The 21,671-nt window shown below is 41.0% G+C and overlaps 1 protein-coding gene across 2 annotated transcripts in view; it reads right to left on the reverse strand.

The window, feature by feature from the left end:
- MARCHF8 (membrane associated ring-CH-type finger 8) overlaps positions 1–21,671 on the reverse strand; it is an 86,164-nt gene that overhangs the window by 52,096 nt on the left and 12,397 nt on the right. For both annotated transcript variants that reach the window (XM_082286627.1, XM_082286626.1), the window contains exon 2: positions 12,228–12,406. In XM_082286627.1, the coding sequence (XP_082142753.1) occupies positions 12,228–12,323 (96 nt within the window). In that variant the 5' untranslated portion in view covers positions 12,324–12,406. The remainder of the gene's footprint in view (positions 1–12,227; positions 12,407–21,671) is intronic.

The raw sequence follows: 21,671 nt of genomic DNA on the forward strand, positions 1-21,671 counted from the left end.
TCCATCATTCTTGGGCAGATGGCAAAGCCTGCCACCACAATCCCGGTGGAGTATGTGTGAGCAGTGGGACCACAAGGAACATTTTCTTGAAGAGGATAAAACATGAGAGTACATTTCAGAGGGGGCCAGAGAAAAGATACCTGGGTTTTCCTGGATGAGGTGCTGAGGGATGGCACCTTTAAAGTAGTTCCTTTAAATGAGTAGCTGTAGCACCAGAGGTAGAAAGGGGTCAAAGAGAAGCCTTTAAGGAATTGCTGGGCTATGGTAGTTACTATTTATCTTCTAGAAGCTTTACAGGTGGGCTTGCGTTACAAAGGTCTGACTGAAACTAACCAAGCTGCTAAAATATTTAGACCTAGATATAAGAACTCTTAAAAGCAAATATTTGGATCTGGAGGTCTAACACAACCTATACATGCTCCTGATCGCTCCTAGGGGCAGCATGATGATTCCTGGCAGTTTGGAAGCAGAGCAGCAGGGCTGGACAGAGGCTGAAACTGGCAATGCTTTCAGGAGATAACCAGCTGTCCACCAGTTGTGCTCAGCACGGGATTGGGTAGATTGGGGGCAGTTCAAAACGCTCCTCAATCTAGGAACAACAGCAGCACTCTTCGTTGTATCTACATTCAAGAAGAAACAGAGGTCTATAGATGATAAGGGGGAAAAACCCAGGATGAAACAGTCTGCTGTGAACATGATACAGCTGGAACTGAAGCTCTGAGGGGACAACACAGCCCAGGCACATAGGCTGTCTCTCTTTCTCCCCACCTGCATTCATGGGAAAGGCCCAGTTTCCCATGGAAACTGCAAGCTCCTATACACTTCAGTCAGTTCATTCTAGTAGCCATTAAACGCATCTTTCAGAATGGCATTCTTTATTCAGGCTCCAAAACACAGAGAACAAACACCGTAAATGAAATTCTCATACCTGGGCACGTTACCCACTCCAGAAATTCTCCTGCCAACTCTTGCAGAAGAAACACTCCTTACAGCAGCTGTGCTCAGGACGTGACTGGGAGGAAGTGCAGCCTTGTTGCAATCGTGCTCACCCCATCTGTTGGATGGGACTTTTCTGCCAGTCTGTTGTCGCCTATTAACGTTTTCCTAGAGGTCTGTTTTAGCTCAGTAGAACTCCCACCTTTACTATGTCTGATAGAAGGAAACACTCCACTGTATCTCCCTTCTCAAATGTTTCCATCTAAAAATAGAACAAATGATACTGATATAAAACATGTTCAATGGTGAAGATCTGACTGATGACAGATCTGATGCTGGCCTTATCAACACAGAATCAAATGAAGACACTTGGTTCCACAAGACTGGTGCTAAGCCAGGCATCAGCCAATATTTTCAATAATCATCTGGAAATTAATTTTCAAAAAACAACATAAGAAAGTCTCTGCCAGTTATATTTACAGGTAACACAAAGCTTAGCAGGCTGACAAGGCTTACAGACATTTCACAGATACTGAGCATGTGAAACTGATTTGGGGAAAAAACCCCACAGTACTAAAACTGCCTTTTATTTTCGCCAAAGTGACATGGGCTGTGATTGCAAATTATATGGGTTTCAGCTTATAAAGCAGAAGTACAGTACAAGATTAGCTATAGAAAGCTGTAGTGAAGTGACAAGTGGAAATGAGAACCTGAATGGGGTTTGAAGACAGGATTAAGGCCATTCATCCCTGCACTACAGCAAGCAGAGTTTTCAGCTTTCCCTCTGAACTCCCAAGGTAGCATCGGAGAATAGAGAGAGGACAAAAACTGGAAAGCCACCGAAACCCTATCAGCAAGAGCAGCACACCTTGCCTTGTAATTAAGACACTTGCTTTTCCAGTGTCCCAACCTTTACTTTCAAACAGGACAAGAGAGGCCCCCAAAGGATATCTTTCTATCCTTCATTCCCCCTGCCCCATTTACAAGGCAGATGGAAACACCCTACTGGGTGAGATTCCAGAATTTTACCTGTAAGTTTATCAAGAAAGTGCATGACCTCACTTGTTTTTAACACAGAGATAGGTCCAAAAGCACAATTTAAGAGCCTGGTTCAATTAGTCAAGACAGACTTACTAGCAACTAGCAGCTGAAGCCATGGTTTCTGTGCACTGTGATGGTGACTGGCATGGAAACAAACTACAAAGTACGACAGAAGCTTTACCTGTCATCTTCAAATCAAGCTGGAAGCTAAAGTGCCACTTCCAAATACCAGGAGCTATGGGTTCAATGTACAGGGATAGCTACGTGCAGTGTAACCCAGGTCATTCCAAGTCAAATGTGATCACCCCTGCTGACCTTCAGTGTCACAAACCTCAAAGGAATCATTAAAATAAAACAAGCTATTTTGAACCACACTGATGGGAAAGGGTTTTGGGGGTGGGAGGTGCTACTTTTATGTTGACTCTAGCTAGGAATTAGGACAATTAGCCCTTTATCACCAGTGTCTAAAGATACTTTAATTAATATATATATATATTTAGATACGTATGTTCTGCTTTGCATATTAAAAACATACAAAATAGGTGTTTTTAAAAAACTTTAATCTGTACTCCAGCATGCCTGTCCCCCTTCTGCATGAACTTCATTGTATAGTGATATAGATTTTTTTTGCTTGGTGATTTGAAGCAGTTTTAAGCCAAATAGTCAAGTTTTTCATATTAATCACAGAAGACAACCAGCTCAGTCCTATTCCTAGCTCTAAGGGAGAAGGTATCTTGGCTTAAGCGCAAATTAGCACTGGCCGTACCCAGAGGACCTAATTTGCTGGTGTTTCCATGAAGTACCCTAGTTCTTCCCTTGTCACAACTTAAAATTGCTATGATTTAAAGTTTACAGGTATGAGGCTGTGCTTCACTTCTCCCAAATATCCCAACTGTGGTGCATGAAAACAGGAAGATCCCATTTAGGGGTCACTACCACAAATCTGCCTGTGGATGTTGCAGTAACTCCAGTGTCTCTGGAGTACCTGAAACCTATTAGCAGCCAAAGAGGATGCCACATTCCAGTATTTCATGCAGAATGAAGTTGCTTAGCTGTTATGTTAACCAGCTCAGAGAAATTAAGATGCAAAAATTAGCAAATGTTTCACTTCATTGCATATAAGGCTGCCTTGTAATCTTTACCCAAATAACGTGCTTTCAGTCATCTGAATAACAGTAAACAAACCCAAAGAATACTAGAGGGAAACAAAGCCCAAACAACTCTTCCATATTCTCTGGGGTCAACCAAAAGTTTTCACTGTTATTATGCATAAAATATAAAGCAAAAAAGTATCACACAAGCCACTGGCTGAGGCAAACACACATTGCTTCAACCTGAACAATCCATAAATCACCTCCTCTGGCATCTACTGCTTGGGAATATTACTAGAAATAGACAGGCAGATGATTGCCAGGAGAAACTTTACAACTGACATGGGGTTTGTGCATCTAGACACACCTGGCTAAAACACTTCTGGGGTCTGCAATTTTCCATTCAGGAAAACCTACCAATGCATTACAAGGCTGCCCCTTCACCACTTTACAGGAAAAATAAGTAAATTGATTAGTCGATATTCAAAAATGCCAAGATCAGCTTCTTTTACACTTTTAAAACATCTTTTTTAGGCTCCTCTATCTAAATTCTAGGAAAAGGATAATTTCATACTTCTTTTAAGAATTTTATGCCAATGCATAATTATCAAAAGATATTATATATAATATGCTTAACTAATGAACCCAACTACACACTAGAGAGTGAATTTGACTTGAGTGTTAGAAAAAAATCTGACGTTTTAGATAGAAATAGCCATAAATACTTGTACGTCTGTGAGACCTACAGCAGTGATTTTCCAAGGTGTACGTACTGAAGAGTAGGAAATACAATTATCCTTCAAGGCAGTAAGGCACACTGGAAATCTGTGACTCCAAATCCAGCTTTGATATAGAACACAGTAGGTTACACAAAAAATTTAGATGTACATTCATTATTTTAAGGTTTCTGAAAAACCTAAGCACAAGATGCAAGTTTATTACTGAAAATGTTCTAATGTTAAAAATATACCAAAAATTGTTTCCACACTCAAAGAATCTGAGTATATGAATATCTGTGCTAAACACACCCACTTCCAGATACCCTGACAGATGCACAACATGTGTGCAGAGCAGTTGGTGACATAGCCCCAGATTCTTGCCTCCAGGAACACCAGAGATGCTGTACCCTTAAAGAATATGGTGGAAACATGCAGTGCTTACTTAGCACAGGGGTGAAGTCAAATGCTGCAGACTCAAGGACAATCCTCTCCTTTACACTAATAGCCACCTGTAGTTAAGGTGCACAAGGAATCAGATGCAGTCTACATTTAAGCAAATTAAAAAACTATGAACAGGCCACTTTTCCTCACTTTCACCAACATTAAAGTAGTGCTTATTTACAGGAAGAGAGGACTGGGATGTAAATAAACTTAAACCCCAACAAATAGGTGATTCCGCTCTTTCCTTTGTCTTTGAAATTCAGTTCTTGACTGCTAAAAAATGAAATTCTGAATTTCAACCACTGACCTCATAGAATACACAACATGGGCTTGCTCAGTAATAAAAGTATGCTTTGACTTGTGGCTGTCATGCGAAAATCTCCGTAAGAAATTTCCTAAAACAGGAGCTATGGCTGCTGTCAGAGAGAAACATATTTAGTAGCAGATGAGAGACCATCACTTCTGGGACCAAGAAAAGCTAAATGAATCCCAAAGGTGGATTTTGTTTCTAGGTGTGAGAAGTATTGACTCAGAAGGCTGTACTCCTAAGAGCTTATATTTCAGCAAAGCAGGGAGAAGCAATTTCTGAAGAACAACTTCCCCTGCCCCTGTCAAAAATTGTTCATAAATGGCATAAAGGCCAAGTAGAATTAGCTAAGTTCAACGTGCAAATCTAAGCCTATATATAATTTTGCAGAAGTTTTACCTGTAAACCACTGGGGTGCAGGGTTTAAGGAGAATCAGCAGCTTAAAGCTAGACACAGTTTTAAAACCCCCTGAGGTTCAAGTACTACACCATGCCTCCCTGGCAGAATTGTTAGTCTTTGTTCTTCTCTCAAAACAAGCCCAAAACAAAACACCCTAGAAAACAACTCAAAACCCAACCTATTTTATTTCACCAGGCACAGAAACACATCTGTCTGAAAGATCAAATCGCCAAAGTCATTCATTATGCATCAATGCATGAGGCAAAACATCCTACAGGAGGAAAAAACATCTGGACTTCTGGGGTGTCTCATTTACAGAAATTACGTTTAATAAATGAACTTTAAAAATCAGTTTGCAGGAATCTGACAGTCTCACTTTAAAGAAACAGTGTAGCAAATGGATGATGAAAATCACTACAATCAAGTCTTGACTAATGTCTTTGTGGAGCTGTGATGATTTCAGCAACACAGGTACTTATTTATATGCACATATAGATCACTGTAGGATCATGACTGACACACATCTCATTAGAAGGCAAACAAACAAGTGTGCTTCTGCCAGGGAAGAAAAAATATAAACTTTAAAGTCATGAGCTCAGATCCAGGGCTCCCTTTATGGAAAGTTGTTGCACATTAACATACACGAGAAACATTAACAGACCTGCAAAACATCACCAAAACATACATGACTATCATGTAATTAAACAGCATCAGCACTTGTTTTAGAATATAGTATTTTTTAAAGAATGACTCTCAACTTTTTAAAGTGAGCTGCTAATGAAAGCCAGACAGAGATTTTGTTAATATCAGAGAGGTGATTTAATATTCAGGTTAATGTGACAGCTACAGATTGTAATCATTAACTCTAAGTTTCTGGTCTTGAGACATCAAAGTAAGGAGTTCACATGCAATAAGGAAAGTTAAAACAGAGATTGTATATAAATGAGTGATTATAACCAAACAGCAAAATCCGAAACTACCAAAGTTTGTTCTCTGAAGAATCACTACCTAAAACTCTGCTGCTGTATCAACTGCTGTTAGTTTTCATAATGTTTACTGAATTTTTACAAGAAAGAGTTTTCTCCTCTTTTCCCTCAAAACCCTTTCAGAAATCACTTCCCACACTTTGTCTTTTGTAATTCATCCCCACTCAGCAGCCATCTGTTCCTTTCCTCACACACACATGCTGTACACACTCCAAAACAAACACAATGCAGAATCAAATGGCGTGATCTGACTTTTTTGTTAGGACTGCTCAAGCGGGAGCAGCTCCCTCCCATACCATCCCCTCCCTCCCACTTCCTGCCTCCTCTTTTCTCCCTTCATTGGGGTTTGCTGGAAAGCAGCATGTACTAACTTCTAAGAGTAGGGCTCGAGAGGACCAGCTTCTCATCCTGCACTCAAGCATAGTAAGAGCAGAAGTTCAGGAAAGTCACAACATTTTGCACGTTCACCATGACCAAGATCAAGCAATGCTCACCTTCAGGGGGAAGACCCCTCTGCTCTCCACATACCCTATGCCCACCATGTTCTGCAGCAGAGCTCTGGGCCATCAGCACAACCATCTGCAGACTGGGACTCTGGCAAAGCAGACATCTCAAAGGACATAGTGGCAAAGACTTCCAGGTGCTCAGCTTTTATCCATACACCTGAAGTTCTTTACAAGGCTAGTCAGCAATGCCAGCCCTCTTTTACAGATGGGAGTCAGGACAGCACAAGAACCCAAACGATTTGCCCAATACCATCTAGCAGGGTGATAAGTCAAAACCAAATTCCAGATTACAGACCTGGTTTAATTCAGGCCTTGCTGCACTCGGTGCTCTTCTTGACAGTTTTCCAGGTACCACACCAAAGGTGAGGTAAGTCATGCTCTTGCTGGAACACATGGGACAGAACAAAAAAGCCCTTAAGCTGCCAAAGGGCAGGAAGAGTGGAAAGTGTAACTTTTTCTAAGAAATGCTTTATGATCCATTGAAAAAACACACCAAGTAAAAGCCAAGATTTGAATTGTCAGGAAAGGTCTTCACAATTCCCACTCTGAGCCTATGCCTATAAGCAGTACAGCAGAAGTACATTCTGCTTCTCACAGAAGAGAAAAAGAATATTCAGACAAAAATCCTTCCATAGTTAGCCAGTTTCTATACAAAGCAAACTTAAGAAAGGAAAAATGCCAGGCCCAGTGTTAATATATGACATAGTTACACATAAAGACACAAGTCACAGCACAAAAAAAAAAAGGAGTAAAATTCTCAAAGGATTTAAGAGCCTGGCTGCTGAATGAATGATTTGGTTTAATGGGGAAGCAAAACCAAACACACACACACAGCCTTACAAAGTCTGAGTATTTGGACTGAATTCAGCCACGCAGAGATCTCATTCACAGCTCAAAGTCCACAAAGTGAATGGAAAAAGTCAGAGCGCTTCCGTACCTTAAAAACAGCTTTCCAAGTGTCACTCTAGATTCAACAATGCAAAGCACGCACCTTGAGAAACTGCTCTGTGACTACAAACTCTTGCAAATGCATTTCTTGCTGTTTTTTTCCCCCAAGTCCTGCTTTTCCACTAAGATGTGGCTTATTTGAATCAATAGGCCACATTACCTTTCCTGTTACAGGATGCAAGAGATCATTACAAAGGCAGAAGAACTTTACAAAGATACACCACAACGTACTTCTCTCACCATAATTTCATCCAGACAAATTAGGCACTCAGTATATGTTCAAGCTGACAGCTTTGAGAAGTACCTGGATATATCAGGGGCAATCACAGCATCTCGGCTGAGCATGTAACAGCCAGTTATATTACACAGCACTTAGAAAACAAGAGATGTGACCAGAAGGGAGTTTCAGCTGATCAACTGGAATCATCAAGTTTAAATCTGACTAGAACATTGATCTGCTTCTGTGATAAATGCTGTGTCATCTTTGATGACAACTGGGTATTGATTCCCAGGCTGAGACTATTGAGAAGAAACAGTACTGTGCCGAAAAATGACTTCCACTAGCATCTCATGATCTCTCATTCAAACACTGATCCCACCCATCCCTGATCTGCTTATGAGATCTGCAGAGATCACAGCATAGGAGGCCAGGGTTGGTGCACATTTTTGTAATAGCAGTGAAAAGCTACTGCTGAGGGAGCTTCACTCACTGCAGTAACACTTACTAACAATTTGCAGCAGATATCAGTGCACTTCAGTGAGGAAGGCACAAAGCCCTCAAAAAGACTGTGCTGTAACAAAATAAACCCAGAACAACACCTCAGTCACATGCCAGCATCATTTCCTTGTTTCCCATCAGATCCCAAGAGCTGTTTGCTTTTGCATACGTTAGGAAACCTTGCTGCCAGCATACTGCCCACAAAACAGGGGCAAGGGGGGTTGTGGCTTCTGACACACAATAGAATGACTCTCCCTAACATCAAGTAACCATGAAACTATTCCTAGTGAAGGGTAAGTAAGAAGCTAATGATGGTTATTAATAGCCCTTAAAGCTATCAGTTCATCTGAGTTAAATGCAAGAGTAATAATCCCTTTATGACCTTCCGTATTTTTACTGTAGAAATGGACAACGTTTCATGAAATACTGCTTCTAACCTCAGATTTCAAACACTTTAAATGTTGAAAATTACATCAACCTGAATCTACTAGGCTCTGGTATGTATATGTATCACTGAGGACTTAGACCAGAAATGGTAGGCAAAAGCCTTTCCTCTTAACACTTCTTCAAATTCAATACGATTTTTGCCAGTCTTCCACAAGTATTGAATCTACAATTTAATCTGCCATGAGGCATGCCTAGGTATTATACATCACTCAGTTAGTTATTATACATCACTCAATCTGAGAAACTGGATTGTAATGATGAAGGTGCTAAGGATTTCTTGCTGTTCTTTACTTAGTCACAAATCACTAGTGCATAAAATCTGCTCTTGTAGCAAGGAAAACTAGAATAAAACCAAGCCTTAACCTGAAATACAAGAGCTACATCTTGACCAGAAGCACAGAAGTGAAGAAATAGTAAGAGATCTGTACTGTTCAGATGGAGAATTTTTCCTCTGCAACTCTACTACATATATGAATAACTAACCACATTCATCATCACAAAAGATAGCAGAATGTAAGGCATACTCTGAGGAACAGGAGAAACACTGATTTTTCAGAGACTGGTGGAAGTTCTCTCTCTAGGCACATTGGTCCTTCATTTTCTGCTGCTGTGCTTCTTGAGCCTTTCCTCCAAAGGACTTCCTACAATGCAGAATATAGGTACCAACAAGCCAAAGGTCTGGTTTGAAACAGCAAAAATGAAAGCAAGACAAAATTTCATCTGCTAGATGACACTCATCTTGGCTTTAGCCACAGCTTGTTAATAAATAGCAGAGATACGCACATGAGTCGGCTCAGTCTATAAAGTGCACACTTGGAAATGCACTTGGTCTAAGCAGCTTGGTACTACAAAGCAAACCTACATATTTATCTGTGAAGTAGTACTATTGGTTTTGATTGTAGTTTGTGGTTTGTTTGATTCTGTTCAGATTGTCAAGTGGCTCTGTACAACTCAAAATATTTTAAGACTGCAGTGTACACATTTGTTTGAGTTACTTACTGTTCCTGCACAGAAAAGGTAAGAAATTTACTATTCTTATTACATAATAAAGGTAAGGTAAGAAAATCATGGAACTGGAATCCAACTGTGAAATGTTACACTTTTTTCTCAAAAACTATTTTACGTCTTTGCAGACATAAGAACTGTGCCTAGGCCAACCACAACGAAATAGCTGTAACCTATGTTGTCTAATGAGAATGCAACTGAAATATGAAAGTATTGAAGTTACACTGACTTTGTACTGTAACACCTTCTTTCTCGGTTTTACTTAGTATCCATGACTTGTACAGTACATATTATCTAGGACACAACAACTACCTACAACTGCTCAGCAGATTTGCCCAACACAGGATCACGTTCAGCTGCATGCTGCTCTTTATCTTGGAGTGGATGCTATCTCAACAGAAAGCAGGCATTTTGAAACTAAAATCTGACTAAAAATATGGTAAGGATAATCTAGAAATTCTTCTTTTGCATCCCATCTCCCTTGTACTGTATTCTTCAAATATGAGCAAAATTCACAGTCTTGGCCAGTGGGTCTTGACTGCATCCAAGAATTAAGAGGGACTCTGACTATAAAGTACTGGGAACTAACTGATGCAATGTGAAAAATTAACTGGATTGGTCAAAGTCAGCACATTAACAACCTGACTGCCCTAAAGCTCATTTTTAAGATCCAGCACTAAAGCTTAACACCAGAAGCAGGAGTGAGGAACAGAGTATAAAAGCCAGGCTCATGTGCCCAGGGGCAGCCACGGTGTCAGTACAGCTGTGCATCAGGGACAGCAGGCAGCTCACCCAGAGGTTCAGCTGTTCCAGTTGTACTTTTGGCAGAATGCAGGACACCCGGGGATGAATGAATGTGCTGATGAAGACAGGAAGGACAAGACTTGGAAAACATGAAGTGTTTCCAAGTTAGCTTAATCTATTGCTTGCATGGTCCCACTTCCTCTTCAGTGTTGCTCATGTGTAAACAAGTACTCGGTTCTGTTTCTAACATGCTAAGGCATGAAAATATAACAGCAACCCTGCAAGGGGAACAATAATCAACATTTCAACTAGTTATCATGAAGGAAACACAGGGGAGATTTGTTAACACCAAAGTCACTGTGTTCGAAATAAAAAGCATGTTTAGAAGGAGAGTTAGGACTCTCACTTCCAGGCCCACTGCATGGTTAGAGGCACAAGTTGTTCGGATCTGCCTCCTAACCTCCATCACCCCAGAGCAGGGTAGTAACTTCACAGCACTGCCCTGCATTTGACAAAGGAGCTGTCTCACTCAGCACATACAGTTACTATATGGAAGAGCACCAAAGGGAAGAAACAGCAGTGCCCTCTTACCTAGGGAGCTGCCCAGACAGTAACTGTATGCAACAGGCAGGAAGCAACAGATTCCAGCAGACTCCTGAGACAAGGCGCTTCATAGATTTAGAGCATCTCCTCTGTGAGAGTAACTTCTTGCCCAGTCCTGGTAACCAAAAGCAGCAGTGTGCCAGCCTCATTAATTACTGGTTTAAGAATCTGAAGGGCTAGAATCCATTTTAAGATGTTCCTAAGGAAAAGACTCAAAAAAGCCAGTATTAGGACAGTTTATTTTTACTGGTGACTTTGGTAGGTACAATCTGGACAGCTGTCAAGGGAGACAGGTAGTCAGGGCAAATGATCCCAACACATCAGAAACAACTCTTGCACCCTACTCAAAGTTAGTGCTGGTGAATCCCTTTCCGTAACACGACAGTGCCTTTCTAGTCCCTTTTACATTAGCTACACCTTGTCTGTAATCAGCATCAGTCTAGACCTCCTCATAGTTAACCACAGCTGAGGAGTCCAGAAAGCAAACCCTGCAGCTGTACCTTAACGTGAATGTTCTCTTGACCTCATTTTAAGTTAAAGCTAAAAAACCACAAAGAGGTTTCTGTGGAACTGACAGATAATATCAGATCAATGCAGTACAGTGTACACTGTACACGATGCACATTAACGTCTTTGGGCTGGATCAGAGACACAGTCCAGGGATAAATAAGGTTGACATGTGAAGACTAGACATAGTATGCTATTAAAAACTGTTAAGTAGTGTATTGATTGGATTTTACTGGACTTATAATCAGTAGATACTTCAGATACTTCTGCATTAGCACCACAGCAAGACCTCAGATTGATTCCGCCCACACACATGCTGCCAAATTAAGAATACAACTCATATTCCGTAACACAGTACAGTTTGTACACACGTGTGTCTAGAGCCTCCCTTGTGATATTCTAGTCACCATGAAATACAACACAGCTACTACATGCTACTGAGATCAAAGGAAAACAGGATGCATGGTTACATATAGAGGTTCACGTTTCATGTAATTTTTCTTTAAATACACCTGTAATAGCTTCTACAATAATGGAATTAGAGCCATCATCCAAATCCCTGTCTGCTTTGAATTCTTATGCAAAATAGATGGCTGTAGCTTGCATTTTGCAGAATTTACTCAACAGCAATCTCTAGAATTTTACAGCCAGCTGCTTTAAAACAGCAAACACAAGAATAAGGAGATAATTTGGTAGCATTTGTCCTCACTAAAAGCAGCAGTAACACAAGGAGTTGGGGCTTTGGAACAGAATCAGGTCTGATCTGGTAACCCCTATCATTTTATACTTAGATAACTTCCTGTGAAAATTAAGCATATCTGACAGTACCTGTTCCTCTTTTTCTTTGGTCTTGCTCCTGGAGACTCTGGAAGAGGTAACATCCTGAGCTGGAATGACAGAGATTTGATGCAGTGGCATGTTCATCACACCGCCTTGTTTGGTCCTTTCATTTACAGGAAGGAGGCTTGAAGGCAGTGCTCATTCCGTGCCATTGTAAGGCCTTGCAACTAAAAAATAAAGATATCAGATGATGTTAAAGTAGCTTGAAATGCAATAATTTCTAAACCAAAGCTACGCCATCCACTGGACCAACACCCATCTCTTATTTTCTCTGGGTTTTGGTGCACTGGCTGGGTGAGAAGAGACACAGAAATTTTAAACAATTTTAACTAGACAGGTCAGAGCAAAATTAATGCAAAATGAATAAATAAATTCTCAACCAGTTCTGAAAGCATTCTGAGAGCAGAGCTAGAGGGCAGGGGTCATGCTTGAATCTGCTTGGATAAGGAGAAGGAGGAAGAGCAGCTCTCCAAGCTGAGCATGCTACCTGAAGGTGCAGAGAGCAAAGCTCATACAGGTAAGTTTCCTAAACTGCCAACCCCGCCATACTGGATTGAATTGCCTCAGGAGTCATCCTAAAACAAAGCAAATGCTGTAATTTTGGCTAAAAACAGGCAATAGCCTGCATTTGACTCTTGTCATTTCTATAAACGTACCACTGTCAGATGAAAGACGTATCACGTGAGATGCTCCCTTCCTAAGACTGTTAGAGATTAACATAAACAAAATCCCTCACCACGGATTGTGAATTCACTGGATGGACTACACACACTTTATCCTTCTTTTACTAATATAACAGGGAAGCATTACACATAGGAAAGATAGTGATAGACAAATTAGCCAAAATTGGCCATGCTAATCTGAAAGGCAGGCATAATTAACCATACCTTTTATTAGATTAGTGAAGTTACATTAAATAAAAAGCTTCTTGAAACATGTAACATCATGGAGTGCTTATTTGGAATGTAACTTACCACAAAATGAGACACAATCAATTGTGTTTAAAGAACAGATTAAAAGGGCATTACCACAGCAGGGACTATAATAAATAAACTACATAATGCACTGTTCTTCTGTTTCCATAACATACCAACTTTTTGTTTGTCTGGTTTTGAATCTGCAAAAGCAGAAAACAGAGACTAGATAAATGCCCTATGTATTATGTTGTTTTGCAATTTGGAAGTAGTATAGCTTAGCACTTAGTGCATACCCTTAACTTAATACTGCACACATTTTTTATTTAACATTTAATTGGAAGTTCTGAAGATAGAACCAGACCATTCAGCATCTTTCATGGAATCAAAAACCTAGAAAGCTTGGCCTATTTCCAGTAGACTTCACAGGAGTACTGCAGTTGTATAAAATGAAAACAGGATCAACTATTTTAACTGCTTTTGATTAAACAACAGGAAAAAAATATTACATGTTCCAAGGCACTTTATATGGAGAATGATAGTTCACTATCCTCTTTGTACTGAGGGGGAAAGAATTACCAAAGGTCATAGAGCAAATCATGAACAAAACCAAAAATGTATGCAAGGCCTGCTGCATCCCAGTCACACACTCCATCTGCTGCATGATGCTGTTTGCCCGTTTGAGCACTCAGCCAAGTTCAAGAGCTTTACTGACACGTGGGCAGGATTTGTGTTACTTCCACAGAGGCCAAGACAGTGCATCATAAAGCACGCACGAGAGCTTTAAAGGCAACGCCTCCGTAACTTTCAGGCATCGCTTACTTTAAAAGTAAAATATATCACTATGCATAAACAAGCACCAAGGACACTTCCTTACTGGAGGACAAAGGGAAACATGGGATTTACCAGCATTATTGAATCCCAGCATAAAGAGAAAACACAGAACCTCTTCAGGTCCTCCACACACCTGCTTAGCTACATCCTCTAAAGGAGCCAAGACAGAGGGAATATCAACATGGGCTGAGATGGGAATATCAAACTACAATAAACAAGGCAGGAAGGGAAGGTATTTTCCCAAGAAAACAGAGAAATTAAATCCAGAGAATGTCAAGCTTCAATGAAAATATGCCAGGTAATACGTTCTGTGCTATTGCCAGTGATAACAGAGCAAAACGGAAGGAATTCAACCCTGCTCTGTGTCCCCCCCTCAAAAAGGGTTCTGGGCTTGCAGGCAAGGACACGTTTTGACTGTAAAGAGAACAAGGAAAATTATTAGAAAACACAGTTAACCTTCTCTGATGATGGCAAACAAGTCAAACCAGTTTTTCTGAAGGTACTTCAAGGACAGCAAGTGTTAGAATTCTTTGAAAGAGCTCAAACAGCAGATATAATCCAACTGGGTATTCAAAGATGATGTGAAACAGCCTTCCTCTGGTAAAGAAGCCTGGCAGATGCTCTAATAAAGCCTGCCTTTGTTCAAAGGTGGCTTATAGAAAGCTGTAAACTAAACCCAGATGCCACCCTGCCACATCCCCAATCTGCTGGGTCCCTAACAATGCACACAACTCAAATTCTGTCTGTGTCAACCTAAAGCACTTTAACTCCACAGTGCTAGTTAAAGGATAAAGTTATGTGAATGAACAGACCACCTGCAGTACTGAGTACAAACAGACAAGGACGTCAGAAAAGCCAACACAAAGCAAGTTATGACAAGCTCCACAGGACATTCCACAGCTAAATTAATTCCTTGTCCTACCTGATTCAAAGGTGAGGAGCTGGGCACCTGCTAAGTGGGATCCAAACTTGAAGCACATCAAACTGGGGGCTGCCAAAAAGGAAGACATGCCAAGGCACGGGGACTGCTCCTAGATAGTCCCTTCTTTTCAGGATTCCAGTTAGACATTCAGGCCATACCTCACACCAAATGAGAATTCCTCATTACTACAGCATCTCCATCCAATGCCCAGGAGGTGGCAGATAAGGGCTCAGCTTCCTCCTCCGCTGTGTTTTATTTGGTTGCTAACTTCCTGCAAAGCTGGCTCGGGCACATGGGAATGCCAAGACAGAAGACAGCTTGAAAAGCTCAACTGTTCCTCTTTTCTATAGCCACACTGGTTCCTAAAAGATGGGCTCCAGCCATACTGCCCTTCCAGAGAGTCTTTAGAAACAAATACCATTTCAAAAGACAAAAGAGGCCAAAATCCTGGCTGCAGAGCCCACAGGTGATCTTAGCTCAGTGAAGCTAAGATTTCACCCATCTAGGTAGTCCAGTTTTGCTTTCTGCAGGACAGGCAAAACAGTCACTAAAAATGCCTGCAGTCACATAGAACCACAACAGCTGGGTCCTCACTACGTTGCTAGAACAACAAAAGCTGCAGCAAAACCAGTCAGATTCTGAGAAAAGAGGACAGAGTCTCTCAAGGTAGTTGAGAGGTACAAAAGGAAGGAAAAGCAGGCACATGACTTGGTCCTGGTGGCTGAGGCATTCCCCTGAACAGTACATCTGATAGAAGCAGAAAATTAGGTTCTTCGGGGTTATCAGCATGAAGTACTTGGCGTTAAGGAAACCTTCCAGTCTGACCATCCATGAGACTCTCTGGCAGTCACACTCCCAACACCAGAGACTTTCACTGCTGGGACTGAAGCCCCTTCACAGCAGGCAGCTCCCATGAGCCCATGAGAACCCTGCTTGACTCCCTGCACACCCCACTCACAGTCAGACGGGGTTTCCCATGGCAGGGTCTCAGACATCTTGTTCCACAAAGCCATTTATTCACAGTGCAGTAACACAGAAACAGCCTGAGCCGGCACCTCCAAGGAGGACCCTCAACAAAGGACCCCCTGGGCTTTTATCCCATCACAGTCTACCTGCACAAAAGTCTGGCTCTTCCTCCCAAGTCCCCTGCTCCTGCTGTGTCTCCCAGTGTCCATTCACCTACCTCACTGGCACCACTCATCTTCATGCCCTTGGTTGTCCAAGAGGTTGGCAGTTCGTGGTCTCTTGTCTCAGGCTCCCACCCAGAGCTCAATCTGCACCTCACAAACTGAATTACCTGCACCAGATGTATTCCTCAACAATGAGAAGGGACAACAACAGGAAACCTCAACAGAACAGAAGTAGGTGGGAAACCACTTGAAATCCCACCTTCATCGTCCACCCTGTTGAGATCTGTTTCCCAAATAACAGCAAGAACATGAGATGAACCAAATGATCTGTAGCTTGCTGGATTGTTAGTGTCAAGTACCATTGGAAGAATGCAGATGAAGTCCTCCCTCACCTGCCACCTACTGCAGCTCTCTGCCCATTACACATTCCAAAACAAAGGCTAAACTACTCCTTTCCAAAGATTCATAGCTGGACTAGGGCAAGTAAGCACAAATCATGACTTCCTGTCTGTGGTTTGGTACCTATCAGAGTCTACAAACATGCAGTCTGAACAGCAGATTTTATTAGATCATTTATACTTCAGAAAGTCCATCATATTCCCTTGCTACACAGTGTGTAATGGAAAACTTCAGAAGCTCTGGAGCTGTAGTGGCACTGGCTGCAGATGAACACGGGCCTTACCAAAAGAAATGCATCCCAAGGATGCATGTAGGTGTGTGCACACGCTTTGTATTACTCAGAAGGGGAAAAAATACAGCAGTCATATAGGTCAGATGCTTTCCTACTGGAAGTACAATAGGTATTCTGGATTAAAAGAATATGTCTTTATGTGAATTAAAAATATGCCATGGAACCCATACCAGAAGGAAGATGATAGTCACTAACCAAAGGGAATTGGAAAGAATTTCACCTGTGGGTTGTTCTGGTCTGCCCCAAGGTTCTCTTCAACTGCCCTTAGCCTCAGCAGTGATGGTGAGCAACGTCACCTATGTCAGTGCTCTGACAATCAGTTGCAGGGTGGGCAGGTTAAAAAAAAGGCAACACACCACTGATGTCCAGATAATCCAGACACTGAAGTAACATCCACTGCTGTGACAATCCAGCCATGGAACAGATCAGTCTGTAGACTGCAGGGGACCTTGCAGATGCAGGCTGAAAATTATGTTCTGGGACTTCGTGGATCGTTGCAATGCAATCTGGTCTTCTGAAACTTCCCCTCTATGCGGCACAAAACCTGACCAACCCAAAGAAGAATGGAAACTCCCTGAAGAAATCTGACTGCTGCTAGATGGTGTAACATCTTCATCAGATGGCTTACTTCCTCATAATAGGACTTGAAATAATCTATTAATGCAGATTTGGAATCTGTTTTTCTGCTGGAGGTCTTGATGTGAAATCTCAAATCCCCATTTTAAAAAGTCCTTTCATTTTGTGTTTTTATTGTTGTTCTGAAGGTAACAGAAGCCCTCATCCACTGACTTAGCCAATTCCTGTGTGCATCACAACTTTTCCTAGCTACTTTGACATTTGAGATGGATATAGCTTATGCCTACTTTCTGTCCACTACATTTTCCACATTTCCAATTCTATCAGCTTGTGTTGGCTCCAGTTTGAAGTTTTTATTTATTTGATTTTGAGCTTGTTAGGACTCTTCCCTTACTAATATATCTTATGTAATCCTCTTCTAGAGAGGACAGATGTGCATTTTCAAAAAGAGGATCCTGCATCTGTGTTTCATTTCAGTTTACTGTAGCTTAATCAGTACTTCGTTAACAGCATTATTTAAGAGATGTTATCAAGCCTCAAGCACTTCACATGCATTTGTTAACTCAACAAAAAAATCTAATCAAGAGAGCTTAAGGGAGAGGAACTAACACTTCCTTTCCTGCAGTACCTTTCACATTTCACTTCTAATGTTGTACTAACCCTGAAAATAACCCTTGTATTGAGACCAGGCAGACATAATTCGGGATTATTGCTATTTACAGCTATGAGTCTGCCCATATATCTTGCACTGTTTACTAGCTTAGCTGTAACTTCTCCCTTTATTATCTCAGTTCCTCCTTTCCTCCACCTGCTAGTGTCCCAAAACTAATCAACTTCAAGACTTAAAGTTTTAGTATATTTTAAAATCATGTTATTGAGTAGCTAAAATCAAAAGAAAAGCTTAGAAAGGGAACAAGAGATTCTTCTGCAAGTTCCCCATCTTCCCTTTGGAAGCTTCTCAGTATGCAAGAATACACAGAGAAACAGAAGTATCTGCCAGCTCTGGCTAACTCCTCTCAAAATAAGAATACAGTTATTTTTACAATTATAATACAACTAGACAAGCAGGCAGTTAAACTACAGTCTCAGTAAATAACAGTCCCAGAGCTCTTAGCAACCCTTTCCTATGATTTCAATGGAAGCTGAGCAGGATCTGGACCTCTGAAAAACAGGTTCCTTAAAAACTGTTCCCTTCAAATCAACTCAGCTGACAAATGCAATTATGAACTAGCTTGGTAGACTTCAGGAAAACAAATGTCACTTCCCTCTGTTACAATAACACAACATAGATCATTACAGTCCCCTGAGAAACAAAGAAATTACTTTTGTCTGCTTCTGCTACTAATAGCAATTTGCCTGCATCAGAAGCATCACTGATCATTCCTGATGTGCTGTGGAAAGAACAAAGCACCAGGTACTCCACACACACCTGTGGCAGTAAGCTCCTGCTACAGATCCAAAATTTCTTTGGCATCAGTGGTCTGCTGGTTCATACACATTTTTAAGTAACCCCCATTGCGTATTTGTTGATGAAATAGACCATAATAATATCAGCAATAATCCCTGGGACAGTCTCTAACTGCAACAAGCAAAAAGAAAAAGAGGTAAAGCAGGAGTTTCATTCTCTACATTGGGAAGTCCTAATGGTGGAGGCCAGGGAGAGGTAACAGCCAGGGCTCCTGTTTCCTCAGCCAGCAATTTCCTCTACCTGCTCCATTGAATTCCCAAATCCATTTGCATAAGGGGGTGCCATTTACTCTTTAGCCTCAATAATCACCATTTCTCCTCACCCCTTCACATTAAAGACATCTTCCTCTCCTGATGTGCTTCTGAACAGAGCAAGTCTAGCACATAAATCACACTCATAGCAAGCTGTGAGTCTCTACAGCTTTGCTCCAAGCAGGACATAACATCACAGCCTGTTCGGGGCTTGCCTTATCACTTTTAGCAATGATCCTATCAACTCCAGAATGAGTAGAAACTGGCTTCCTGAGAAATTAATGCCCCTCTCCAGAACAGGCATTCTTCCCTCCAATCTGGCATTGAAGCCACCCTGCAGATCAAAAATTAGGATGTCATAATCACAAAACTCGAAATTTTTCTTGAAGATATGGATGAAGACTTGCTTCTTTATAATACTCATTGTCAGAGAAGAACATGCCACAGTACCAAGCCTATTTCTACAGTTTTTGAAGAAAGCTGTCTTTCCTCCTTCATTGCATGTCCAAAAGTAAGGCACAGCAGTAGCCTACATGGATTCCATCACAATGTGAACACAGGTTTGGGACTGGTCTACCACGACTGCTGCAGTTGGTTGACTGCAACTGCAGATCATCCTGCAATCAGCACAGGAGGATCCACAGTACAGCTACCGGATACAAAACCCACTCCCCTCACCCTTACTCATGCGCAAAAGCCAAAATCCGCAAGACTATGACATACCTCGGAAAGACAGCAAGTGATGCCAAGGACAAGGCAACACCCCAGACCTCCAGAATAACTGCAAATCCATTGGGAAAAACGCCCACATGATCATTACGATTTGGCAAAGCGCTCCATGTGACAATTGACATTTTTTAAGAGAAAATGTAATGAAGATTATAATCCAGTGGAAGAAGAGACATAGTAATACATGTATAGACCAGAGAGAGAAATTTGCACCAACACATGTATTGCAGGTAAATTTCTAGTCTAGTACACAAGTCCACATGATACAATGTGGCACCTATGGATAATGTATGATCCTTTCTCATTCTCTATTATAATCCTTTTGGGGTTCACAAAACTCTAAATCAGTTCTGAAATCCAAGGAAAATTTGCTCTGTAGTTTTAATAAAGATTATTAGAAAATGTATACACTTACATTGCAGACAACAAAAGCCTGCGTTTCTCAAACAGTGTAAATATTTACAATGCAAGACAGTGATGAAACAGAACAATCTCATCGTTGTTCAGTGAGGACATTGCTCACATTCTATATTGTACAGAGACAACGATGCAGTTTTAAGAAAATTCTGTGCTACATCACTTATTTTCCATTACATCACAGATGAACAGTTGTAAAAGCCATTTATGAACAACAGGCACCTAATCAACATTCTTCACTATTGTTTAACTGCTACCAGGCAAAACACTTCTCTTAAGGCAGAGTGAAAAGAATATACTATTGATTAAATGATTCTGTGTTTTGAAGAAATATGAAATCATTCCTTCTTTGGGTGGGTAGGGAATTTCCAAAGCCATGCTCATAAAAATGTATTTCTTTTGAACGATTTACAAGTCAAATGTCAGGTAACTCTTTATTTATAGGTTTGAGTTACAACATGTTTTTGCTATGGAAGCCTCAATAAAATCTAGATTTCTGGATCACTCTGACAAACCTTTAAATTCTGAAGAAACATCTATAAACCACATTCTTTAGGACTTGCTCAAAGCAACTGAAGAGCCTAAAACCAGGGTCTTCAGAAGTTCAAATGTAGAGTAAAAAGAGCAATGTGCCAAGAATCCTGTATCTGATTCTTCTGCTTACTTGCACGACACTGATGAGTTTGTTTACAACTGTAATTTCCCACATTTTAAAGTAACCTGATTTCTGATCAACTCTCCACCAGAAGTCATTTGTTATCCCCCAAATTTAAAAATTCTAAATACATTTTAAACACAGGGAAATATAATGAGTCATTAAAGTATAACAGACTTCAGTGAGAACTTTTTATTGGGAAATATACTCAGGCGTAGTATATCTCCTTAATGGCTTTATGTTTCCATCTTTTTCCATGCTGATACCTTCTCTGTACATCTGTCACGTCCAAGAATCCCCCACGCAAAAGGCAACGTGGGAAGGACCAGTACTGTGACCTGCATGAGAACGTGTGCTCCAGGCAGAACAACATGCTGGGGGAGTGGAGTCCACAGCTGCACTGACATCGCTGCCCATCTTCATTTCAAGTATCACCAATACACAGGTGTGCTCACTGGCTGTGGTTCAAGAAGGCAAATTATTTGAGTTCTTCAGCTTAGCCACTTCTGTGCAATGGAATGTCTACATCCCACCTCCCAGCTGTTTCAGCCACACAGATGGCTTTTTGGAGTGGTATTGTTCCTTACCATGGTAATGTACAGTACCTGGCACAACCAAGAGCACAGACTGAAGTGCTACAGTAAGACAAGCAATAACAGCACTACACATCTGAGTCACTCTTTCAGTTTCACACCTGCATTGTCACAAAAAATTGCCAGATCTAGTTGAGAAAATTGCTAGGCAGACAAACATGGCGTTTCTAATCAACTTCAACATGAAAACTACGCTATGAAGAGTTTAAGAACCTCTGTGTCATAGCATTATCATTAAAAAGTAAAGCTGTA

Source organism: Coloeus monedula (genome assembly GCF_965178545.1).
Source record: "Coloeus monedula genome assembly, chromosome: 8".
Lineage (NCBI taxonomy): Eukaryota > Metazoa > Chordata > Aves > Passeriformes > Corvidae > Coloeus > Coloeus monedula.